Here is a 27515-nt window from a genome sequence, read left to right as displayed (position 1 = left end):
CCTGAAAGGGAAAAAACCTGCAACTTAGGATACTCTATACAGCAAAATTAACATTTAGAATAGGAGAGATAAAGACCTCAGACAAGTAGAAACTAAAAGAATTCAGCAATATGAAACCTAAAAGAAATGTTAAAAAAAAAGTCAAAGGATCCACTCTAAATGGAAAAGAAGAATATATAGGAAAAGGAAAATCCCAATAAGAAAGGCAAATATAAGAATAAAGATCGCTTAAATAAGGCAGTATATAGATCAAAACAAAATCAAAAAATTGTAAAAGCAACTATAATTGCAATCAACAGTAAAGGGTAAGCATGAAGATGTAAAATATAACACATGTAAATCCATGGCTGATTCATGTCAATGTATGGCAAAAACCACTACAATATTGTAAAGTAATTAGCTGCCAACTAATAAAAATAAGTGGGAAAAAAAAAAGAAGATGTAAAACATGACTTCAGAAACACAAAATGTGGGAGAGGGGAGTAAAAAATGTAGGTCTTTTCAGTTTAAAGCAAGTAGATACAACTATGAACCAATATATATGAACCCATAGTACCCATAAATCAAAAACCTACAAAAGATACACAAAAACCAAAAAGAAAGGAACTTAAGTACACTATAAAAGAAAATTATCAAATCACAGTGGGAGAAACAAAAAGAAGTGAACACTGAAGAACTATAAAAATAAGTGGGAAAAAAAGTAACAAAATAAGTACATACCTATCAATAATTACTTTAAATGTTAGTGGACTAAATGCTCTAATCAAAGCATACAGGGTAGACTCTCACATTAGAAGAATTAATACTATTAAAATGGATATACTACCCAGAGAAACCTACAGATTTAATGCAATCCCTACCAAAATACCTGTGACCTTTTTCACAGAACTAGAACAATTATCCTAAAATTAACATGGAACCACAAAAGAACATGGAACCCAAACTGTCAAAGCAATTCTGAGAAAAAAGAACAACATTGAAGGTATCACCCTCCGGGACCTCAGACTCTACCACAAAGCTACAGTAATCAAAACAGCATGGTATTGGCACAGAAACATAGATCAACAGAACAGAATACAGAGCCCAGATATAAACCCATGCAGTTATGGTCAATTAATCTATGACAAAGGAGATAAGAATATACAATGGAGAAAAGACAGTCTCTTTAATAAGTGTGTATGTTTGAGTGTGTTAGTTGCTCAGTTGTGCCTGACTCTTAGAGCCCTATGGGCTACAGCCCACCAGGCTCCTCTGTCCATGGGATTTTCCAGGCAAAGATACTGGAGTGGGTTGCCATTTCCTTCTCCAGGGGATCTTCCCAACCCAGGAATCGAACCTGGGTTTCCTGCACTGCAAGCAGATTCTTTACCAACTGAACTACCGGGGAAGCCCCTTTAATAAGTAGTGCTGGAGAAAATGAGCTGCTATAGGTAAAACAACGAGATTGAACATCTCACACCATTACAAATATAAGCTCAAAATAGATTTTAAAGAACTAAATGTAAGACTGGAAACCATAAAACGAAAAGAAACATAGAAAGACACTCTTTGACATAAAACAACAATATTTTTTGCTTTCTCCTAAGGCAAGCAAAAGCAAAAATAAACAATAAACAAATGGGACCTAATTAAACTTAAAGCTTCTGCAGAGCAAAGGAAACAATCAACAAAATGAAAAGACAGCCTACTAATGGAAGGAAATATTTGCAAATGATGTGACTGACAAGGGGTCAAAATCCAAAATATACACTCAGTTCATACAACTCAACATCAAAAAACAATCCAATCAAAAAATCAGCAGGATTTGAATTCCTATTGGTAGGAATGTAAATTGGTGCAGCCACTATAAAAAAGAGTGTGGAGGTTCCTTAGAAAAATTATAAATAGAACTACTTTATGACCCGGCAGTTCAGTGGTAAAAAAATCCACCTGCAATGCAGGAGATACAGGAGTAAATCCATGGTTGATTCATGTCAATGTATGGTAAAAACCACTACAGTATTGTAAAGTAATTAGCCTCCAACTAATAAAAATAAATGGAAAAAAAAAAAGAAAAAAAAAATTCCAAAAATTATTAGCTCTATAAATATACCAACTACCTTTAGTAATACTCAATTGTTTCTTTTTAAATATTTTATTTAGTGGAAATAAGTTTACCCATTATTATAATGACATTCCCATTACTTGGTTCTTATTGTTAACACAATATTTAGTACTCTTTTTAGTTATTGGATAATGAGATTTTATAATTCTCTCAAGAAAAATGAATGATATACTGAAGGTACAAAAATTCTATTAGTAAATTGTTTACATATATTTTAGATCTTCAAAGGAACATTTTTAAAAACTGTAAGTGATGACATATATGGCTTATAGTAGTTAGCCATAATAATTCAGTAATACATAATCTGAAGCATCACTAGTTCTCAATTTTCTTTAAATTGACTTATTATATTTGTGTACCTTTTACCTCCCTGTAAGGTATGTATATGGCCTGATTAAATGTTCCAAAAGAGGAATATGGGGCACGATTTGTGAAAACAAAGGTCTGTTCTGTTTTCCTCAGGGTCCTCTTTTAAGACAGCAAAGTCCAAACAACTTGTGTAATATTAACAAATGCTCTTTCAGGGTTTGGAAAAATGTTTTATTTTCAAAATCCATCTAATGTTTAAGGTGGGTGTTATCTATGGGCATAGTGATACCAGTCTATAAAATAGGCTATTCTAGAAAAGTACAGAGCATATTACACATCACTCCCTTCCCACAGATTAGCTGCTACATGGGAACTTAGAAGTGAAAAGAAATAGACGTCATTTAAGTTAACAACTTTGGTTTCTTGGTTTAATTGAATCTATTCCAGTTAAAATCCTATTTCTCATTAACTTTACAGGAAAATAATCAGGCTTCACATGATACAAACTTAACTTGTGTAAAATTCACGGCTTTGGTGCAACAGGTTGTGAAGAGTATATGAACTAAAACTGTGTGAGAAAAATGTGAACTAAAAATGTGTGACTGCTGTGTATGTCAAGAGTTCTGGAGAGGAGTGCAATTATTCCATGTTACGGATTTTTGTCAAATACTAGATATCTGTTCACCAGAACACTCCCCATATTGTGTTTCCTGCAGCTGACTCCACAAGCCTCTTCTTTCTCACATCACATCCCAGTGCCATGCTTCACATTTTCTTCTTATTGGGAGACACTCTGAGGATGTCTCGTCTTTCTGAGTAAAGATGACTGTAGGTGAAATACATACCTAAGGTAGAGAAGAAAATGGCAAAATTAAGACTGATTAACCATCTCTTTGGAAAGAACCATGGTTTTGAAATACAGCGTACTGCCTGAAGTCCAAAGGAGACTCAAAGAAGCATACTTAAAGAGTGACCAGATTTTCCACAGAAGGGGAAGTAAATTCCTCCATCTTACTGTTCTGCATATTACAAAGAAGGAACTTTTCCCCTTTCTTTAGCTCTCTCCATTCCCCTCAAAGTTTCACTTCTGTCTTCTCTTTTATGTGTTGTTCTTATATACCTGATAGTTGTTATCTTCTAAAGGTAATACTTATCTTAAGGATGTATGAAGGTTAGAACTGAAGAAACTAAAATTTAACAACAGAAGTCTGTTTCTCAATTTCCTGGACAGGTTAATTAACTGATCGGGTTTTCTGAGCTGTAACTTTTTGCTCCATATATTTTTCTTGAGTCTTTAGCACCTACTCCCACTTGCCTGCTAGGAAATGCTAGCACATACAGCCAAACAGGAAACAGAAACAGATACAAATGGGAAATTCAAAGATAGCCAAGTTTACTCAGTTTGACACCCTGATTTTCTTTGTAGATGCTTGTGTCTGTTGGTGAAAATTTCATACACAAAGCAATTACATTTTCTGCCAGCAAAACTCTTTTTGTTCATACAGTGATATATTTGATCTCATAATGTCCTGCAAAAACCATTATAAATAACTTCTAAGTGCTTTACTAACAATAAGGTCCAGCTCATCATTCCAGGTGTCCTCTTTCATCTCTCGCATAAACAGACCTTTCTATTGATACTAAGGTAGATGGCAGCACAAACCAAAAAGCACAGGAAGAATGCAAAAAGAAAACAGAAAAGTCACTTACCTACAAAGAGCATCATGAGATATATTTTCAGCACGTATGGGAAATAGATGGATAAGTCAAAGGGCATCGTTGTGGAGTAAGTGCCAAATGATTCAAAATAAGGCAGCGACTGATAGATGGTAAATGCTGTTTAAAGAAAAAACGAATCATGAAGGCTTCCCTTCTTAACTTGTTACAGGGATACATATATATGTTAGCACAATTGAAGGATATTCTGAATTTGATAATGACAACCCTGTGAAAACTGCTGAATCCTTTTGCCAAAGCTATAATTTGGTATGGAAATGTACTGAAGATCAGGTTGGCAAAACCATTACAGCAGTGTGATCTGCTGAATTTTTATCCTTGTTTTATTTTATTGTGCCTACACAGAAATAGTTTACTGTGTTTCTCTATTTATTGAGGTATAGTTGATGTGTAAGTTTCAGGTGTGCAACAGAGTGATTCACGATTTTGTATAGTGGAGTATAAATGCTATACTCCATTTATAGTTATTATAAAACATCAGTCGTATTCCCTGTGCTGTATAATATATCCTTTCAGCTTATTTATTTTATACATAGTAGTTTGTACCAAAAATGGTATCTCAAAATACCTGTCCTCTTAGTCACAAGTAGTGGTGATAGACGAGTGAATATGGAAAATGCTTCATATATTTTCCTCTTAGAGTTTCACAACACATTAGTAGAAGGGAGATTCTGTCAAGTTCTGCAATAAAGAAACTGGTTTCACCCATTTCCTCAGTTTAACTGGTCTTGGAATAGCTCCTTCTTCCTCCCCATGCCCAGCAGTACTTAATAAAAATTCTGAGGTATAGTGTGAGAACTGCTGGCCTCCAATTACTTTGAAGGAGGTGGCTCTTGTCAAATAAAAAGAGTTGAATATTCTATGAAATTATATCCCATATATAGACCTTTAATAACATTTCATGGAATAAAATGACAATGTACTATGGTTATGTAAGATGTTATCATCGAGGTAAGCTGGGTGAAGGTACATGGGAAAAATGCACTATTTTTGCAACTTGTTGTGAGTCTAAAATTGTTTTTAATTTCTTTTTTTAAAAGATGGAGGAAAAGTCAGGTGCCTACAGCTTTTATAGCCAGACAGTGGCATCAGTACAGAGTCTGCAGTTGACACCAAAAAAAAAAAAGGAAATATATAGAAACGTACAAAATTGCAGGCACCTACATTCCACCACCCAGAATTAATCATTATTGATATTTTGTTATATATGCTTTCAAAATTTTTCTGAATATGCTTTTTTTAATTGCAAGAATAAGTTTATGAATCTAAGTTTAATAAAAGAATATGCATTTTACAGCAACCATATACAAACATGGCTTTCCTAAGAAACAAGAAGGCTTACAATTATGGAATAAAAAGAAAAGTCTACTACATATTTATTCATCCCTTATTCTTAGTAAAATATTAGTCATATTTCTACTTTATTCCTTTATATATTCTTTACAGTATTTTTCTTATTATCTAACAAATGAATGTACTTAATAAATAAATGTTTCAATGAGTGAGGGATTTTGTTCTCAAATAAATGTGCAATCCATTTTTTATGGTTTTTAAGATTATTTGCTAGATTCTTTTGGCATAGTCTAATTCCAAAATTCAATAATTCTTCCTTTTTAAAACAAAACATATTTTAAGATTATACCAAATATGATTTACTAGAATATAAGCTCTTTTTCTCTGGTCATTGGTGGATAGAAAACATGTGGGTATATCATATATACTTCACAATTATTATCAACGTCACCATCATTTTATGTTAAGTATTTCTGTATGTTTTCCCTTAGTTACCTTAACATGTGCTCTCTTCATTTCTTTATGCATTTGGTTTTCAAAAACTTTTATCATGTCTGTTTCAGAGTTTCCTTTCTGTCTGCTAAATCTATTACAGAAGAAAGCATATATTCTCCAAATATCCTCAAGCTCTTTGCAAATAGATGTGTTTAATCACTTGATTTTAAGCTTAAGTTTTACATTTAGGCTTAGGAATCAACCTACTTCACATTGAATTTAAGAATTCATTGTTTATTGATCATGTACATTGGGTACATAAGAGAAAGGACGGAAGAAAAAAAACAACCCCGTATTCCCGTGAAGCTTTAAGACTAGACAGGGAAATCTATATTAATTAAAGAATCACGCAAATGTCTAATTACTGCTAAGGTTTTACTAACGAGATTCATAGGGGGAACTGGTGTAGATGAGGAAGTTGAGAAATGTTTCCCCAAGAATCCGACGATTGATCTATATGTAGAGTTCACTGTCGCTGACAAAGTAGGCTACACAATAGCTGGTAAGTGGGAAGGCTAGTCCTGCTAGGGGAAACTGAATTTCTATGCATCAAAAGTAATCACTGAGTCACTAAATGTTAAACCCCCTTTGGATGAGGAAACAGACTTAGAGAGGTTAAATGATTTACCCAAAACTCAGCGAGTTAATGAAGGTAAGGGCCTGCACTCAGATGTCCTCATTGCTCATCCAATATTTTCTCTACTGTGCAGAACTGCTTCCTCCTCTAATTTTGCTTTTTAATGTTTTGCTTCTTTGCATCAAGGGAAGTATGCCAGGAGAGATAACACTGAGTCAGCTGAACAGTGGCAAAAATAGTAATTTAATCATCAGAAAGTTTTGTGAACCATTATTGCTTTGTCAGTAAACAATATAGAAAGTCACTCTTTTCCTACCTTCAGCGAGAACACACAAAGGATAAACTGGCATCCACAGTGTTTGACTGAACCATGTCAAGACGGCATAGGATATTCCAATGACTGACAACATGCTATAAGTGTACCTGAAAGGAGACAAGTTTGCTCATAAACATTTGTTACTGGTGTCTGGGAAATAACAGGAGAAGAAAACACTTTACTGTGTAACAGAATACACAGATAAAACTGGAAAACATGCAAATTCCTTACTTTAATTCCTGTAATGTAATCAGGGAAGAGGGTAAACAAAAAAAAAAAATGGAGGGAGAAGAACCATGTCAGTCTGGCTTGTCTCATGGGGTGGATCATAGATAATTATAGAGGTAAAGGGAGAAAAATGTTAACTTGTCCCTCATCAAATTACAGTTACAAGTTTCCTCAAATAGTGACTTCAATTTCACTTGGAAGCCAACCCCATTTTATACAGCAGCTAAGTTTTTTCAGACAGACAGACATATAAATATCCAGGGAAATAATTTAAAAACTTTTTTTAAAATGGGCCATCTTGTGTAAACAACTAAATAACTGGCCTTAGGAGCTTGTTTTGCGTACAGGAGGTGATTTTAAACCTGCCTTTGTGATGTAACAGATGAAGTAGTCAATATCTTTTCATTTCTCAAGCTTAAGAATACATCAGAATCACTCAGAGGGCTTGCTAAAGCACAAATTGCTAGGCACCTCCAGAGCATCTGATTCAAGCAACCTGAGAATTTGTATTACAAACAAGCTCCAGATGATGCTGATGCCACTGGCCCAGGGACCACACTTAGAACTACTGCAGTAGGCAGTGCATACATATGGCAAAACAAAATCCAAAACTTTGAAAACATGAATGCAGTAAAGTAAATCTTTCATTCATTCCAGGACCCACATTCCATTTCTCAGAGGCCATGTACAATGCCAATTTCTTATATACTCTTTCCAAAATTCTTTGCCTATGCTTATCTCTGTGTATACACTAAATATAATATACATCAGTAGTACAAGCACTCACCTAATATGGCATGTTATCCAACTTTTTGTTCTTTACCAATACAAGGAAAAAATGGCATTTCACTACTTTGATGTTTTTTTCTCTTATTATAAGAGTAGGTAAGAATCTTTTCATATGTTTAGAAATCATTTCTGTAGAAGTCTAGTATATCTCTTTTTTGCTGTTGCTTGTGGTTTGGGTTTTAAACCAAAAAATCCATTGTCAAATTCAAGATCAAAAACATTTACCCTTATGTCTTCTTCTAAGAGTTTTATAGTTCTAGCTCTTTTGTTTAGGTTTTCAATCCATTTTGAGTTAATTTTTATATATGGTGTGGAGTAACAAACTGAATTCCTTCTTTTGCATGTGGATATCCAGTTGGCCCAGCATCATTTGACCGAAAGATTATTCCAAAAGACTATTTTTCTCCACTGAATGATCTTGGCATCTTGTCAACAATCAACTGACCATAAATTTGAAAGTTTATCTCAGAACTATCAATTCTATTCCATGCTATATTCTTATGTTTATATCACACTTTTGATGTGTGCAACTTTTGTTACTTTGTAGTACGTTTTGAAATTGAGAAGTGTAAATCTTCTAACTATGTTCTTCTTCGAGATTCTTTTGGCTACTCTGGTTTCTTTAGGTTTCCATATGTGTTTTAGGATCAGCTTCTCAACTTCTGCATTGAATCTGTAGATCAACTCGAGAATTGTTTCATCTTAAAAACATTGGCTTCAACTCACAAACATGGGACATCTTTCCATTTATTTCGATATCCTTTCATTTCTCTGAACAATATTTTTAGTGCACTAGTTGTGCACATCTTTTGTTAAATTTATGTCTAAGTACTTTTTAGATGCTATTGTACATGGAATTGTTTTCTTAATTTTACTTTAGGATAGGCCCTTGAAAATGGGTGGAATACATTTAATTTTTGTAAAGCTGACCTTTGAAAAACACAGATTTGAACTATGTGAGTACACTTACATGAAGATTTTTTTCAAGAGTAAATACTGCAGTGCTACACTCTCTGATTAGTTAAATCCAGACACAGAACTGCAGACAGAGAGAAACTCTATATATGAAAAGTTATATATGTATTTTCAACTGGGCAGAAAGTCATTGCTCCAACCCTCACCCTGTTCAAGGGCCAAATGTATATCAATTTTCTATTTTACAACTTTGCTGAACTAGCTTATTCTAGTGCTTTTAGTGAATTCTTTATGAGTTTTTTATATAAAATCATGTCATCTGCTAATAGAGATAATTTTACTCCTTCCTTTCTAATGTAGATGACTTTTATATCATTTTCTTGCCTAACTGCCATGCCTAGACCTTCCAGTGTAATGCTGAATAGAAGAAACAAGAGTAAACATTGTTGTCTTGTTCCTGATCTTTGGAAGAAAGATCAGTCTTTCACCATTAACCATCGTGTTAGCTGTGGAATTTTCACAGGTACTTTCATCAGGTTGAGGAAGTTGCTTTTCAAAACATCATTCTAAGGTAAATTTGAGAGTTAATTCTACCCCCATTTTACACAGGAAAAAAAAGAGTTTCAAAATGGTTAAGTAGTTAGGAATTTCACTCCTAGGTTGAGAAATGAAAACATATGTGCACACAAAAGCTTATACATGTATGTTCATAGCAACATTCCCCCTGACCAAAAAGTAGAAACAGCCCAAAAGTCCATCAACTGATAAATGAATAAATAAAAATTGGTATATCAATATAATAGAGTATTATTCAGCCATAAAAAGAAATAAAATATTGATACCTGTTACAACATGGATATACCTTAAAAACATTATGCTAAGTGAAAGATGCCAATCACAAAAAGCACATGTTATGTGACTCCATTTATATGAAATGTCCAGAACAGACAAATCCATACAGACAGTATATTAGAGGTTGCCAGAGGGAGGAAGAGGGAAGGGGGCATGACTGCTGAAGGATCTGGGGCTCCTCTGGGGGGCAATGAAAATGTTCTCAAATTAGATAGTGATGATGGTTACACATATCTTTGAATAAACTAAAATCAACAAATTTTATACTTTAAAAGGGTAAATATTAAGGTCCATGAATTATCCCACTGCTGTTATTTTTAAGATTATGTGATTTGCCCAAGCAGTTAAGTAGCAGAGGTGAGGTTCATCTTGAGATCTTCTACTTCTAAGCCCAAAAGTCCTTCCATCACCTCACAATACCACTCTCAATGCTGACACTACTTTGCTCTCTAATGGGTCTACTGAACTTATGAGACTGGATGGACCCTGAAAGAAGTGGGCATATCAGAGAATAAAACATCAGAAAGCCACACTTCCCTGGGACGTCCCTGGCAGTCCAGTGGTTAAGACTTCGCCTTCCAATGCAAGGAGTGAAGGTTTGATCACTGGTTAGAGAGCTAAGATCCCACATGCCTTGTGGCCAAACAAAAATATAAAACAGAAGCAATATTGTAACAAATTCAATAAAGACTTTAAAAATGATATATATTAAAGAAAAAAAAAACAAGAAAGCAAAACACAGTACCAGGTGAGGCTCCATGTCTCATAAACAGAAAGTCACAGCCTATAAAAGTCCCTAAAGTTTGCCCCAAGTCCACAAATCTCTCAGTTAAAAGTGAGAAATAACAAAGTTATATATAACAAAGAAGTATAGTCATGTTAATTCAACAAAATATTTCATTTTAATTCATTCTACTTAGAATATATTAACTCAACCAAGATTTTGACAATAAAGAATTTATGTAAGCTCTGCTAAAATGCTGGGCACTTTTGTTACCCATTCACATCCAGGTCTTTCAAGCAAGAGGGACAGTTCTCAAGAAGGAGCAGTTAGGAACCTCTCCAAAGCGAGCCACTGTGCAAAGAGGCTATTTTACACCATTGCTGGTAGAGATACTACCAGGCTCATCTCATTGCAAAGCTTTAGAATTTAGAAGTCAACACAACACCAACTAGGGCAAGGATTCTTAACCTGAGGTCCAAGGATTCCCAGTGAGTTCATGAACAAACCAGTTATTTGAACCTGCTGGCGTTGTATACACATATGCTTGTGGAGGTGTGTTTTTCACCCCAGAGAGATAAGGCCCTATATTTAAAATACTCTTGAATTCAAAGAAACCAACTTTGTAAATTGTGACTAATAGAAAAGTCTGGCTTTGTTTATTAAAGTAACATGTACCAGAGCAATTGCAGAGAATGCCTTTCATTAGCAAAGAGCTGTGAAGTTTATTCCCAACTGAATTATGCCTGAATGCATTGATTTGCTCTTGTAATACCATGGTAGGTTTTCATTATCTTTGATATGCCCATTATGGAGAGCACAAAAAATATATTTCCATATCAAGATAAAATAATATGAAAAGAGGTTATGTATTTATCTCTGAGCAATCAAACACAAGCAACTAATACTGGTTTCACTGTAGAAAGTAATCTGGCTTTCACTGTAGAAAGTAATCTGGCTTTAAAAGGTTATTTTGCCTCCTTACCTAACCATATCCAATAGATTCCAAAAGATGAATAAAACACACACCACGTATTTCTCTTGGACTTCTTCTTGACTGGTGATCACCAAAAAGAGGACAATTATTCTCTCTGTGAGCTAACAAAAGAAATAGCAAAGTCAAGGATTAGGATCATCTGTTTAGCATGTAGGTGATTTTCTAATTTTAAAAACCAAAGTTCCTCTTAAAAAATATGCTTTAAATATGTATACTACACAATTAATATGATCTCTGGGGCGGGGGGTAAGGTTATGAGTGAATTTCATTTCCTCCTTTTTGGTTTCTTTTTTTCTGTATTCTCCAAGTTGAACATAATGGATAAAAAGATAACAGATATTTCATCTGAATCACAGCATGTCCCTTCCTGTGACACATGAACACATGGCTTTACTCACTTTGACAAGCTTTCATTGGGTGTCCACTATATATTAGATGCTAAGACAACATATATAATGAAAAGCATCGTCCTTGCTACACAGGGTAGCAACGGTAGGAGAATGTGGGGCAGTCACTATAGCACAGTGTAAAATAATGCTGTCATTTAAAGGGCTATGTATGGGAGGAGAGGTGGGGGAGATAAACTGTGTGGGAAAAGAATGCAGAGAGATATATGGAGACAGGCAACATTTCAGCTGGATCTTGAGGAAAGGACAGGGGTTGTCAGGTAGACTGGATAGGAGAATGGGGCATCCTGGAGAGCAGCCAGAGCAAAGAGGCAGAGATGTGAAAACACAGCTGTGCTGGGGCCAAAACATCCCTGAGGGCCAGAAAGGAAGTGCACAAACAGAACCATGGGAGATAAAATCGAAAACATGCTGGTTGTAAAGAGTTTTCAATGTCAGGCCAAGAAATTTACACCACTGCTGGTAGAGATACTACCAGGCTCATCTCATTGCAAAGCTTTAGAATTTAGAAGTCATTCCATTTCATCCAACCAGGAAGCCACCATAGTTTTTTTTGGGGGGGTGGGAGGGGCAGGGATGTTGAAAGGTGGGAGAAGGGGAGAAAGGGAAGGGAAATAATACAATCCTAACCTTCACAAGCTAGTGGAAAGTGAAAAGAATTCAACAAATTCATATTTTTTCCAAGTCAGTAAGCATCTGTGAATCACTGAGAATGCACATACTTATGGCTTAGCTCCAATTACTGACCTTGAAATACACATTCCTCTTTCCAATCTAAATATATGTATCCTTAGGCTATATTAATATACTTCGTATATTCTGCATTTTTGTTGGGTTTTAATAGAATATTTTACTTTCCTCACACTGTTCACAGGAAAACATACCTGAGATTGACAGAGCATACTAGTGATAAAGACGAGGGCTGACTTGTGTCTTTCAGTAGCTGTCTTTATTTTTAAAGCGGATTTATTTCAAACTGGTAAAAAAAAATATTTATTGATTACTTTGTGCCAGGATCTAAACACATGCCATCTCACTTAATCTCCATAATAGCCCCAGGAAGTGCTACTGCTATTTTCTGCCTTTTACAAAGAAAGCGTTCTTTGTAGTCATTTTACAAAGTGAAAATGACTTGCCTATAGATGTGGAATCAAAATCTAGACAATGTCATTCTAAATTCCTTGTTCTGAGACACTAAGACATTGTCACCTCTGCTATTTAATGGGCTATACCCTCATATAATGTCTACCAGTGAACCGGTGAAGTCACTCAGTCATGTCCGACTCTGCGATCCCATGGACTGTAGCCTACCAGGCTCCTCCATCCATGGAATATTCCAGGCAAAAGTACTGGAGTGGGTTGCCATTTCCTTCTCCAGGGGATCTTCCCGACCCAGGAATTGAACCCAGGTCTCCTACATTGCAGGCAGACACTTTACCGTCTGAGCCACCAAGAAAGCAGATATAAAGTCTAGGTCATAGTCTATTTAAAAAAAAAAAAAAAAAAAGCCTCTCCTGAAAAGTTAAAACTTAAAAGAATCTCCTTGATTTTCTGAATCAACACCAAGACAATTTTCAAGAATAGACTTTTAAAATGTATTACTTTCTTTACATATAATAGCTGACCAGTTATTTACAGCTTTATCCTTGGGACAACTTAGCACTTTGTCATTTTAGACAAATCCTATGAGAACATGGTAATTACTAATAAAGGGTCTTGTAATGTTTAGTGCAACTCAAACAGGCAGAATAAAAGCACAGTGAAAACACTAACTTGCGCGACATTAAACATGGTGGTAATGTGGCCAACTCAAAAATATGGTAACTATAAAACTATTTTGCAGTTTTAGGTTCTGTTTGGGAATTCTGAACTCCAGATTAAGCAATGACTAAAATTAAAGTGTTCTTTGTTAAAGAACTTCATTTGTTAAAATTAAAATGTTACTTTTTAATGGCAGCTAGCAAATTATTTATAAACTACTGAAGGGGTAAAAATCATACTTCAACTATAGAGAGAATTTCTACAGTCATAAAAATCAAGTAGCTGTTTTTTAATTAGTCTTTGAGTAGTAGCTTCAAAGACTATTACATTACTAAAAGGATAACCCAAACTACTTTAATCCTATGAAATTTTGTTGAGAACTTCAGAAACATACCCTTAAATGTTGAAAAATCACCAATTGCTTTCTGTAAGACAAAGTATTTAAATACCATTTGTATATGTTTATTCATTCATCAAACAATAGATATTGATTGAGTGCACTATTCTGAATCTCAGTGGACATGGCAAGATGAACAAGATCAAATCCCAGCCTATGAAGTAGGCTATGTCCCAGCCTATAAGGACATAGATACTTAAGTCCTAGTTTGTGAGATAGACACTGTAAACAAGTGTAGCATAATAGTTGAATGTTCAGGAAAATTAACCCAATTCCAAATTTTTGCTCCACCATTTACAATTTATGTAAACTTGGGTAAGTCATATTTTTCTTGTAGATAGTCAAGACTATCAGTAAATAAAAAAGTTAATCTCAGCATCTTTAAAATTATACTGTGACTAAAATACTCTGATGATGGGAAAGATTGAAGGCAAAAGGAAAAGGGGTGAGAGAGAATGAGGAGGTTGGACGGCTTCACTGATTCAACGGACATGAGTTAGAGCAAACTCCAGGAGACAGTGAAGGACAGGGAAGCCTGGTGTGTTGCAGTTCATAGGGTTGCAAGAAGTCAGACATGACTTAGCGACTGAACAACAATAGCTTTATAACTATCACACTGAAGAACTTCACTGATCAAATACAAAAGATACCAAAAAGAAAAGAAAAATCCTACCCACAGAGTGAACTCTGTATATAATTCATTTTCAGGAAGCAAAGTTTTGAGAATCTCATAGCATGACACGATCCTCAGTACAGTTTTTATCTCTAACAATATAAGCCTGTTCCCAACTCAAAACTGGAGAAAAATTATATGATTTCATGGGGGGAAAAAAGATTATTTAATCTAGCAATGCAAAGAAGCACCTGCTTCATGGCTTAAGAGAGATTAGGGTGAAACTTTGCTGTGTTTCTAAAAGGGTTTGTTTTAAGACACTCTCCTTGGGGACAGACTTTACATTTGTTCTTACAAAATCTGCGACTGTGAAATCTTTGGAGTGATTTCTGACAACAGACTCCTGTTTGCCCTTATCAGAAATAGGATGTGCTACTGGCAAAAATAAGGATTGTTCTTGCAATTTGAGGTCACAAATGGAATTTCTGCATCACAAAGTGGAATTTCTGTATCACAATAACGTGGGGATAATAATTCCCAGGATTTTGATTTATAGATTAAAAACTGTGTCAAATGAATACATGTGCAGCAGTGTTTACTGTGATGCAAAGGTCAGGGGGCAGAATTTAGCCATTTTAATTCAACTGTGTACAAAGTCTTTGCATTTCAAGCTTCTCTCAAAAGCTAACGGAGTAAAGTGGATAACTCTGAGGGTTTCCTAAGGGTACATCAGCCTAATGGCAATATACAAAGGTTAATTTTGTGGATTATTTTCCCCTCTCCTTCAGTTGAAACATCCTAAAGCTATTGTATATCAATAAAAACCTCTTTCTCAGGCTTCTACACAAGCAAAGTCAGAACAGAGTCCTTCAAAATCAATATTTCAAGGTTGATGGTATTTCTGCTCCATAAAAGCCAAGTTGTTTTGATTAAATCTACTAAAATACTAGTTTCCAATTCAACTTTTTATAAAAACCAAGCTAATAAAATATGCACGCTCATTTGAGAGCAAGGGATTGGAGAGAAGAGATGCCTAGTTTTCAATTATCACTTTTAACTATAGTTATATGCTACTTTTGGATCTTTTTACTTTCCCATTTTACAATTTTAAAATATCAAAAATGTTTTTCCTGATATAATTTTAATTGGCATGTAACTGTTTACAAAAATGGATGTATGTAAACAACTATTTGTTGCAGTTTTGCCCTTTTCCCCTAAACTGTATTTTTAAAAAATATATAAAATATACATCTCTGTTAAACTATCATAGTCTTATTGTCAATAGGTTTTCCCCACTCTTTCTCCTTTAGTTAGTGTTAGTGTGTTAGTCGCTCAGTTGTGTCCGACTCTGTGACCCCATGGACTGTAACCCACCAGGCTCCTCTGTCTATGGGATTTTCCAGGCAAGAACACTGGAGTGGGTTACTATTTCCTTCTCCAGGGGATCTTCCCAACTCAGGAATCAAACCCAGGTCTCCTGCATTGCAGGCAGATCCTTTACTCTCCAAGCCACCAGGGAAGCCCTTTAGCAACTTTAGCAACCTTTAGCAACTGTAATATTAGAAAATCACAATGGCTTTTCACTGTCAAATAAAGATAAGTATAAAACATTTAAAAATGCACAGAAGAAAACAAACATATTTTTGTGAAATACAAAAATATATACACATATATATGTGTATATATACACATACCACCTATACACATACCACCATCAGTTGATATTATACCTGTGATTCTAATTGCTCAACTAGCTAATTGTTCCTACTGCTTTTGGAAATTACTCATCTTCATATTTTGGCAAAGCAGTTTCCAAAAGAGACAATTCCATTGTGACTTACCAGTGTCACAAAAGTAATGTCAAAATAACAACATACATGAGCAGAATTCTCTTCAATCCACTTCAAAGTAGCTAGATATTGTGCATTTTTTCAAAATACTGTATGCAATCAGCTATGAGTATTGTGTGAGTAGCTTAGCCACATTCTTAACTACAGTTTCCTCATTTAAAGATGGGGAAACAGGAAAACCAAGAACGATTACACAGCTTTAGAGTTTTGTTTGGTTATTTTAAAGAAGGGGCCTCAGAGTCATCTTATAGTGAGGAAATTCTTCTAATTGTCTGCAGAATTCTAAGGAAGGGGGTTAAAATGAAACTTTGGACCTGACCACATGGGTTTTTGAAGCCTTTTCGAACATCAGTCTATTCTGAAAACCATAGAAAAGATAGTAAACGAATAAAAGAAACAGAGGACAGATAAAATCTCAAAGAGATAAAGAGGAAGACAAACATCATAACAAAAATTTAATAATAATTGGCCCAGGATGAGAATAACTGTCTTTCCTACTGTGATGATTCCCTGATTCCTCCCAGCAACAAAGACTTAAAAACCATTTGAGCCCCATCAACAGGAGACTTTGCCTCCTCACATTCAAATAAAAGTGCCAATTTATACTTGCCATTATTTTTTAATTACCAAACCAGGATACAGTCCAATTACAGTGATCATACTTCTATAAATAATAGTTGCAATTAATAGGGATTAAAATCACACTTAAATATCCTGGAATTTCTAGAACTGCAACAAATCAGATTTCTAATAACAATTTCTGTTATTAGACAAGCCTACATACTTTTGGAAAGCAGAAATACTGTGCAGATTTTTGAAACATATTCAAGATGTTTTTCTTTCTTACAAATTTACCTGTCCAGTTTCTCATTTGCATTTCCCACTTTGAAAATAACTAAAATAACACTGCTCTTAACTTTGAAATTGTTTTACCATAAAATTAGTATTATCCAATTGAGCCTAAAAAAGTACAAAGTCCAAAATGGTATGCCAAAAGAAAACATGACTTAGATTCAGATGAATTTGATCATACTCCAAGAAAAATAATTCCATATGCTAGAATACAGCTTTCATTTAACCTGGGTTAATTCTGTTTTCTAAAATTAGCATTTAGTTGCTAAATTGTGTCTACATCTTTTGTGACTCCATGGACTGTAGCCCACCAGGCTCCTCTGTCCACTGGATTTCCCAGCAAGGATACTGGAGTGGGTTGCCATTTCCTTCTTCAGGGGATCTTCCTGACCCAGGGATTGAACCCATGTCTCCTGCTTTGGCAGGCAGATTCTTTACCACTGAGCCACTTGGGAAGCCTGTAAATTTAGTGTTAAGCAATGCTATATGCAACTTAGTTGTTTACAGATAATACATATCAATAAATTTTGTTCCTAAATAATATCCTTCTTCTGGAGCAGATGTGTACCCCTTTTCATATTGTAAGGACATACATTTAAGGCAATTCCATCTAGATATTAGCTAGCTAACTAACTACTCTGTTATTAGTTTGTACTCTAGATATTGCCCCAATTTTTACTTTACATCAATATGTCAACACTAAAGTAACCTCATCCTAATACTATTTCTCCACTTCTAATGAATAAGCAAAATTTAAAATCTCCCATCAACTTGTAATGCAGAGTTCTCGATAGGCTCCTTAGGTTTATACTCTGATTTCCTTCTTTTAAACTTTCATGATATTTCAGCAAATTTTAATATAAGGATCTATGCCACTATTCCATTCAACAAAATTTAAGGTGTTTATGTTCTAAGCACTGTGCTAGGTGCTGGCAATACAATCAGATTCTAACATTTTAATTATTTTTACAGTGCCAACTTGTCACATTTAGTTATCCATTTTTTAAAATTTATTTTACAAAGAGTTAAAATTATACTAATGAAAATACTTTTTTCTGTAAATTTTAAATGTTATGTTCATATAGCCACCTAACCCTTATCTTTCCTTATGGAAAATATCACTTTTTAATTTTTCTTGCCTTAATTCAGCAATGATTTCCTATACTAAATCTCTACCAGTGAATTTCCCATCTTCCTTCAACCTGCCTTTAAAAGGAACATGGTCATGTAGGGCTCAAGACATGGCAGAGGAACAAATGATACTTAAAATAACAGCAACAGCTACCAGTATTCTTAACTAAGTGCTAGGAACTTATCCCACCCACTTTCACAGTTACTCCAGAAGATACATGCTATTTGCATAGCACATGAGAAAATGAAGCTCAGAACAATTACTTTACTTGTTTAAACTCATATAACTAAGAGATAGAACTGGAATTTGAAGCCAGTTCAGTTGCTCAGTCATGTCCGACTCTTTGTGGCCCCATGAACCGCAGCACGCCAGGCTTCCCTGTCCATCACCAACTCCTGGAGTCTACCCAAACCCATCTCCATTGAGTCAGTGATGCCCTCCAACCATCTCATCCTCTGTCATCCCCTTCTCCTCCTGCCCTCAATCTTTCCCAGCATGAGGTCTTTTCAAAGACCTGCATCAGGTGGCCAAAGTATTAAGTTTCAGCTTCAACATCAGTCCTTCCAATGAACACCTAGGACTGATCTCCTTTAGGATGGACTGGTTGGATCTCCTTGCAGTCCAAGGGACTCTCAAGAGTCATCTCCAATTTGAAGCCAAGTCTACAGCACTCCCAGGTCTGTACAAGTAGTGAAAGTGAAAGTCGCTCAGTGGTGTCCAACTATTTGCGACCCCATGGACAATACAGTCCATGGAATGCTTCAGGCCAGAATACTGGAGAATCCCCTTCCCTTTTCCAGGGGATCTTCCCAACCCAGGGACTGAACCCAGGTCTCCCTCATTGCAGGATTCTTTACCAGCTGAGCCACAAGGGAAGACCCTGTACAAATAGATGCTATACTAAATAAACAGGAAAGACCGCTCCTTTGCAACTGCATTCAGTAAAAGGGGCAGAATGAACAAGAAATGGCTGGGGTGTATTCTGATCTCTGGACTTCGATGAAGGGTACCTGTTTTGGTTTTTTTTTTTTTTTGCAAATTTATTCTTTTCCAGGTAATATATGTGGTGTCCTTTTCCCTAAAGAGCTGGATGATGGTGGTTAATGTATCCCAGTGTAGGTAGAGGAGCCAGGCACCAATCCCCAAGTCTGAATGGCTCCCATCCTATGCCTTACCTCTGTACTACACCACCAAAGGCCGTGGCATAGTGAGACCGGGCAGTGGATATGAAATCTCGTCCCAGGAGAGGATCACTATAGTGCTGCACAAAGCATCAAGCATCATTTCTCTGAATGCTTCCAACTGGCAATTCTGACTATGCAGTGTTTTTAGGATGAGGTCATTTTTTCATGGAATTCTCCATGTTAGTGACTTGGGTTGCACATTAGCAAAGGTTGGCTTTTTCACTGTCATAAAGTCGAGAGGCTGTAAACAGAAAAGTTACGTATGCAATAGACTCTATGATATAAATAATGTGATTAAGACCTACCTGCAGAAACCTAGGAAGAAGATGGTTTGATTCAATGCCAACATATATGTGCAGCAACTCCAAGAGGGAAATAGACTGGCAAAGTTGCATCACAAGTCCAATTGCATAAAAAGTGTCAACCATTGAATCTGTGTCCAGTGAATTAAAAATACAGACATAGTAAGTAAAATCTAGATCACAACCCAAATCTAGGAGGCAGTCTGAAATACAATTGAGATTCCTTACTTCATTTTCCTTTGTACATGTGAGAAATTTCCTAGATTTCTAAATTACAAATACTATGTAACCAAAGAAAGCACTTCATATTATTGTACAGTTTAATTGCTCCTCTTTCAAAAAGAATTTAACACTTGAAAAAGAAGGCTCTATGACCAGAGCTAAAGCATTTATTCCCCATTTATATGATTCGAAAGGAATTCCAGCATAAAAGTAAACAGTTAGACTCTAGACTACATCAGTGAAAACAGGCTGAAAGCGAGTTTATTAAAGAAACTGCTGTGCCCACTCCTTGTTTATAGACAAGAAAATGACAGAGATGAGAAAACATGATTTCAGAGAAGATTTATGAAAATGACATTAATGATGCCATGATATCAAATAACATCTTATATTTATATAGCATTTATGTCCTGCACATACATGGTTAGTGCTTTCTGGGTTTTTGTGAGTTGGGCCCATTACAGAGGGCTCCAAACAAATACTACATTTGAGAGAGCTGAAATGGACAGAAACAAAAGTCCCTCTAAACAGAATAAATGTGCTGATTTTTAAATGAAATCCTGCCATATTAAGAAACGTCTAGGGAAATCTTTATCATCTTCACTTCTTAGTGATCATTCACATGATAGTAATTTATCAAAGAGTTTCTCTTCTCAGCAGCTCTATGAGGTAGACATTATTATCATCATTCCCACTTTATAGATGATTCCTGAGGCATACACAGTCCTGCACTTGCCATAAAAGCATGATCAGTCACACGGCTCCCTGAAGGAAGAAGGCAACTGGTGTCTGCTCCAGGTGCTTGAGTGCAGTTGAGCTACTTAATTTATACACTGATTCAGGAATTGTACTGACCCCCCACATGGTTCTTTTCAAGCTGGCTTCTGTAGAAACAGGTTGTGTTTCCTTAATAAAATCCAACTTCTCTAATTATGGATGGCAGGATCACAATTAAGAAATAAGTACACTGCTGACTAAGGCATTTTCCCCCCACTGGAAAGGCCAGGTAGCATTAGAATAAATTCATGTGTTGTTACTCATGTTGTGAATGACCTATAACAGGCCCTCGAAGCCACAGCTAACTTCCAAGGTCTAGAAGTGACACTTTTTCCCTAAAAACTAAAGGAAGTTTTCCAAACATCTGTGTTGTCTTCTGCTTGAGGACTCCCAACACTCAAAGTTGAAATACAAGCCTCAAGTTATGTCTTTGGAGGTTCTTAACAAAGGCAAGAATTTATCTGCAAATCTGCAGTAAAAAAAAGAAAAGCAACATCAAATAATTTATGGTATCAGAGAAACAGATTAATTTTCTCATGATATCGAAGGCTGGATTGATGAGCAGAGCATGACTTATCCCAGATACATACTACATGTTTGTTTTTAGCTGAAACCAGCAATTGCTCAAATTGTCAAGTTATGCAACAGTTGTAAATAGTGATGACCCTTATCCATGTGGGGATGGAAAATGAAAATAATTTTGACAGTCATTTAATGATTTGTTTTTTTTTGAAAATTTAAATGCATTTAAAATCTTTACTTTCAGGAAACTGGAGGAAGCTTATGACATAGACCTTTAATGCTAACTCCTCTATATGTGATGAGTCATCTACAAAATGTGTCCTTTTCCTATGGACACATTGCCTCTTAAAAGGATTAAATAGAAGAATGGGGAACATAGAGTTTGTCTTTCATTTGTTAGTAGTTTCCAGTTACCTTAAACCTGGGGAATAAGAAACAAGAGAAGAACTGGTTAATTTCTAATTTCTATGCCAAAAAAAAAAAAGTTACACAGGAATTTACAGATTTCTTCAACACACACCCGATCTGCTAAAGTTTGGTGCAGAACCAAAAAAGGAAGAGTGAAATGGTACAACAAATGCCATGTCTACGTTTTCAGGGCAAATGCCTACTCAAGGAGAACTCACTTCCCTTTCCCTCATTTTACTTACCAACTCCTCCAAAAAGGTTTTGGTTTTTGCATTAAGAATGAAGCATGCTTACTGAAAAATATGGTCACTAAATTTCAGAGAAGTGAAGGATATTAGGTGAAGTTCACAGAAGTTAAATTATAACTAGAACTATGTGAAAATGAGGATTAGAAGTTAAAAATTCAAAACTGTTTTGGGATTTTACCTTTTCCAAATGAAAAGAATCTGACTGTCATATTTGTAAATATCCAGGAGTGGCCACAGAACTGGATTAAGTAGTAGATGAAGAGATAGGCATTCTTCCTATACCTACAATAAATACAGGAAAATACTTCCTTTAAACACTTCCTTTATAATCACCTTTTCAACATTATACACATGTATTTTAACTAATTTACTGACCAATCTGAGCGAGCAAGAGACAATTAATCCATATCCGAGTTTTTTAATTTGCTTACCCTTCTAACCCCCATGAGATTTTGAAAGCACACACTATATGTTACAGTGACCGTCCTGGGTTTGCTTAAAGCCAAATAAGGTTCTATATCAACATTCACTTTCAGCTGTGATAAACCTCTAACTTTGCTGCTCCCCAAGGGATTAAAAGCAAGCATTGCAAAGTTAGCTTTAAGTATTTTTGAAAAGAAAATATGGATGGAGAGAGGCCCATGTGGTCAACACGTGTTCCTGCTAAGCGCATAACTTGAAGGCTAACTAGTTTATAGTTACAAGAATGGCATACCAATGGTGGCATTCCCAGGCGGGGTAACTCAATCATTGGATGTTAGGTCCCTGAATCAAGGCAAATTGGAAGTGGTTAAACAGGAGATGGAAAGAGTGAACATTGACATTTTAGGAATCAGTGAACTAAAATGGACTGGAATGGGAGAATTTAACTCAGATGACCATTATATCTACTACTGTTAGCAAAAATCCCTTAGAAAAAATGGAGTGGCCATCATAGTCAACAAAAGAGTCTGAAATGCAGTACTTGGATGCAATCTCAAAAACAACAGAATAATCTCTGTTGGTTTCCAAGGCAAACCATTCACTATCACAGTAACCAAGTCTATGCCCGGACCAGTAATGCTGAAGAAGTTGAACAGTTCTATGAAGACCTACATGACCTTGAAGAACTAACACTCAAAAAAAGATGTCCTTTTCATTTTAGGGGACTGGAATGCAAAAGTAGGAAGTCAAGAAATATCACCTAGAGTAACAGGCAAATTTGGCCTTGGGGTACAGAATGAAGTAGGGCAAAGGCTAACAGAGTTTTGCCAAGAGAACTCACTGGTCATAGCAAACACACTCTTCCAAAAACACAGGAGAAGACTCTACACCTGGACTTCACCAGATGGTCAATACCGAAATCAGTTTGATTACATTACTTGCAGCCAAAGATGAAGAAGCTCTACACAGTCAGCAAACACAAGACTGGGAGTTGACTGTGGCTCAGATCATGAACTCCTTAATGCCAAGTTCAGACTGAAATTGAAGAAAGTAGGGAAAACCACTAGACCATTCAGGTATGACCTACATCAAATCCCTAATGATTTTACAGTGGAAGTGAGAAATAGATTTAAGAGACTAGATCTGATAGACATAGTGCCTGAAGAACTATGGATAGAGGTTAGTGACATTGTACAGGAGACAGGGATCAAGACCATCCCCAAGAAAAATAAATGCAAAAAGGCAAAATGGTTGCCTGAGGAGGCCTTACAAATAGCTATGAAAAGAAGAGAAGTGAAAGGCAAAGGAGAAAAGGAAAGATATACCCATTTGAATGCAGAGTTCCAACGAATAGCAAGGAGAGATAAGAAAGCCTTCCTCAGTGATCAATGCAAAGAAATAGAGGAAAACAACAGAATGGGAAAGATTAGAGATCTCTTCAAGAAAATCAGAGATACCAAGGGAATTTTTCACGCAAAGATGGAAACAATAAAGGACAGAAATGGAATGCACCTAACAGAAGCAGATGATATTAAGAAGAGGTGAAAAGAATACACCGAAGAACTATACAAAAAAGATCTTCACGACCCAGATAATCATGATGGTGTGATCACTCACTGAGAGCCAGACATCCTGGAATGTAAAGTCAAGTGGGCCTTCGGAAGCATCACTATGAACAAAGCTAGTGGAGGTGATGGAATTTCAGTTGAGCTATTTCAAATCCTAAAAGACGATGCTGTGAAACGGCTGTAGTCAATATGCCAGCAAATTTGGAAAACTCAGCAGTGGCCACAGGACTGGAAAAGGTCAGTTTTCATTCCAATCCCAAAGAAAGGCAATGCCAAAGAACGCTCAACTACCACACAATTGCACTCATCTCACACTCCAGTAAAGTATTGCTCAAAATTCTCCCAAGTCAGGCTTCAACAGTATGTGAACTGTGAACTTCCAGATGTTCAAGCTGGACTTAGAAAAGCGAGAGGAACCAGACATCAAATGGCCTGTTGGATCATCAAAAAAGCAAGAGTTCCAGAAAAACATATACTTCTGCTTTATTGACTATGCTAAAGCCTTTGACTGTGTATCACTGTGTATATTTGTACAATATCACTGTGTATTACAACAAACTGTGGAAAATTCTTCAAGAGATAGGTATACCAGACCACCTAACCTGCCTCCTGAGAAATCTCTATGCAGGTCAAGGAGCAACAGTTAGAACTGGACATGGAACAACAGACTGGTTCCAAATAGGAAAAGCAGTATGTCAAGGCTGTATATTGTCACCCTGCTTATTTAACTTATATGCAGAGCACATCATGAGAAATGCTAGGCTGTATGAAGCCCAAGCTGGAATCAAGATTGCCAGGAGAAATATCAATAACCTCAGATATGCAGATGACAGGACGCTTATGGCAGAAAATGAAAGAGGAGGGTGAAAAAGTTGGCTTAAAACTCAACATTCAGAAAACTCAGATCAAGGCACCCAGTCCCATCACTTTATAGCAAATAGATGGGGAAACCATTGAAACAGTGACTGACTTCATTTTGGGGAGCTCCAAAATCCCTGAAGATGGTGACTGCAGCCAGGAAATTAAAAGACACTTGCTCCTTGGAAGAAAAGTTATAACCAACTTTTAATATGCTAGACAGCATATTAAAAAACAGAGATGTTACTTTGCCAACAAAGGTCCCTCTAGTCAAAGCTATGGTTTTTCCAGTAGTCATGTATGGATGTGAGAGTTGGACTATAAAGAAAGCTGAGTGCCAAAGAATTGATGCTTTTGAACTGTGGTGTTGGAGAAAACTCTTGAGAGTACCTTGGTCAGCAAGGAGATCCAACCAGTCCATCCTAAAGGAAATCAGACTTGAATACGCTGGAGATGAAACTCCAATACTTTGGCCACCTGATGCGAAGAAATAACTCATTTGAAAAGACCCTGATGCTGGGAAAGATTGAGGGCAGGAGAAAAGGTCAACAGAGGATCAGATGGTTGGATGGCATCACAGACTCAATGCACATGAGTTTGAGTAGACTCTGGGAGTTGGTGATGGACAGGGAGGCCTGGCGTGCTGCAGTCCGTGGAGTCGTAGAGTTGAACACAACCGAGCAACTGAGCTGAACTGATTTCTGAATGCATTTTTGTGATTGTGGTCAGTATCTTACCACTGCCTATTACAGTTTGCAAGAGTAGATAGTTTCCTTCACCAGGCACACACAGAAAGCAGTCTAAGGGCCAGAAGAGGGAAGTGAAGGTGAGTTTCAAAATGGGCTGTTGGGGATATGACTAAGAAAAGACGAACAGATACACGTTTGAGGGAGTCAGAGGAAGCAGTGTTTGAAGTGTTGTTTCTGGTTCTAAAAAGTGGCAGGAGTGGCCGGATCAGCGTAGACAAGACATTTTTCCTAGCTGGAGATGTGAAACCTCTGAGAAATAAAGCAAATACATTGAGAAGCAGATAAAATGTAGCTTGATGAGAGCACTCGGGTACCCCTATAGAAGGCTACAGCACTACTAAAAATGTAGGGGAAAGGAATGCCTCCCTGAAACCTACAGCAGTCACTTGGCTTGTGGGATAAACAGAGACATCCCAGGCTCTACCCTCACATCACTGAATCAGTCTTTCTGGAACCGGGGCCCCGGAAATCTACACGTAGGCTTGATGCTTCTGCAGCAGGTAGAGAAAAGGAAAGGGAAGGGCTCCAGGTCGGAGGAACGGGAAGAGGAGAAAGACCGCAGGGAGCTTACAAAAGGAAGGGTGGCCACGCAGCCTATCCTTTCTCTGCTGTAACACGGGGAAAATAACAGCTATTCCTAGGGTTGCCGAGAAAATTGTAGAGCTAGTATCTGTCCAGAGCCCCAGAGGGCGTGAGACGTAAGGCTGCTCCGGCGCTGGCGGGCGCCCTCCGGGCTGAACTATGCGGGCACCACCCGCACCCCTCCCCCTGGCGGCCCCTCCTCCCGACCGCCCCCCTCCCTCCGGGCCCAGCGCCCTACCTGGGCTGCAGCCAGGCGGGCAGCGCCCCGGGTCCCATGGGCCGCCGCCACCGAGTCCTCCAGCGCCGTCCGGAGAGGAACACCCGCCGCGGAGCGCGGGAGGGGTGGCTGGGCGGCCCGGCTGCCGGGCGAGGAAGGGGCGGGGCCTATCCGCACTCAGCAATTTACCAGAAAAAAAAAAAGCCTCAGGTCGTGCAATGGGCACCAGAAGAAAACCAAGTTCGTGAAGTTGCTGAGGCGGCGGGAGCCAGCAGCACTGCGACTGCCAGCCGGGCTTCGGCTGCTGCGCGAGGCTGGGCTGGCCTGGCGGGGACCCCAACCCACCCTAGTCCCAAGTTAAGGTTCACCAGGCTCCCGACGCGGCGTCCCAGTCTTTGGGTTGAGACTCCCGGTTGCAGCCTGGAGGAAGTGAATAGATCCCACCCCTGACCTCTGACCTCCAAAAGCGTGCAGTCGAGCGGTTCCAAAGCCTTCGGGGGATGCGTGAGCCCCAGCTGGGCGCCTCTCATGACCCTCAGCTGTGAAAGTCACGATTCGGCGAGGATGCTTGTGAGCGTGACTTCACTCACACCTTTTCAGCCAAAAGGCCTGATTCCTCAGGTATCAGACTCCCTTGCCGTTAATCTCTCCTGGGTGCATTCAGTTCTTGCTCGTTGGGAGCATTTGATCTAAAGAGGAAACTGATTTACAAGCAAACGCTGGTGGCTAATCAGTCACGGCTGTCATTAGTGCCCAGGCCAAGCAGCAAGAGAGGAAGAAAGTCCTGGATGGCCTGAGAGAGGGGAGAGAAGAAGGCAGAAGGACTGCCAAGAGGCAGTGATCTTTTTTTTTTTTTCCTTCTTCTCTGTAATTTATTTTTCCACACCCTATGCTGATTTTTTTTTTCTTTCTTTCCCCCCCCCCCCATTTATTTTTATTAGTTGGAGGCTAATTATTTAACAATATTGTAGTGGTTTTTGTCATACATTGACATGAATCAGCCATGGATTTACATGTATTCCCCATCCCGATCCCCTCTCCCACCTCCCTCTCCACCCGATTCCTCTGGGTCTTCCCAGTGCACCAGGCCCGAGCACTTGTCTCATGCAT

At 37.4% G+C, this 27515-nt stretch overlaps 1 protein-coding gene across 1 annotated transcript; it reads right to left on the bottom strand.

The window, feature by feature from the left end:
* Window positions 1-2134: 2134 nt before the first annotated feature.
* HACD4 (3-hydroxyacyl-CoA dehydratase 4) lies at window positions 2135-26766 on the bottom strand. The gene is made up of 7 exons (XM_065907998.1): window positions 26427-26766; window positions 22187-22290; window positions 19835-19962; window positions 11322-11434; window positions 6832-6938; window positions 4124-4249; window positions 2135-3258 (listed from the first exon to the last, which is right to left on the bottom strand). The coding sequence occupies exons 1-7, from the start codon at window positions 26462-26464 to the stop codon at window positions 3179-3181; spliced, it is 696 nt and encodes a 231-aa protein (XP_065764070.1). The 5' UTR covers window positions 26465-26766; the 3' UTR covers window positions 2135-3178.
* Window positions 26767-27515: the final 749 nt, after the last annotated feature.

The sequence above is a fragment of the Muntiacus reevesi genome, chromosome 17, assembly GCF_963930625.1.
Source record: "Muntiacus reevesi chromosome 17, mMunRee1.1, whole genome shotgun sequence".
NCBI classification, from domain to species: Eukaryota; Metazoa; Chordata; class Mammalia; order Artiodactyla; family Cervidae; genus Muntiacus; species Muntiacus reevesi.
Note: the sequence above shows the minus strand (reverse complement) of the source record. Positions and strands in the feature narration are given on the sequence as shown.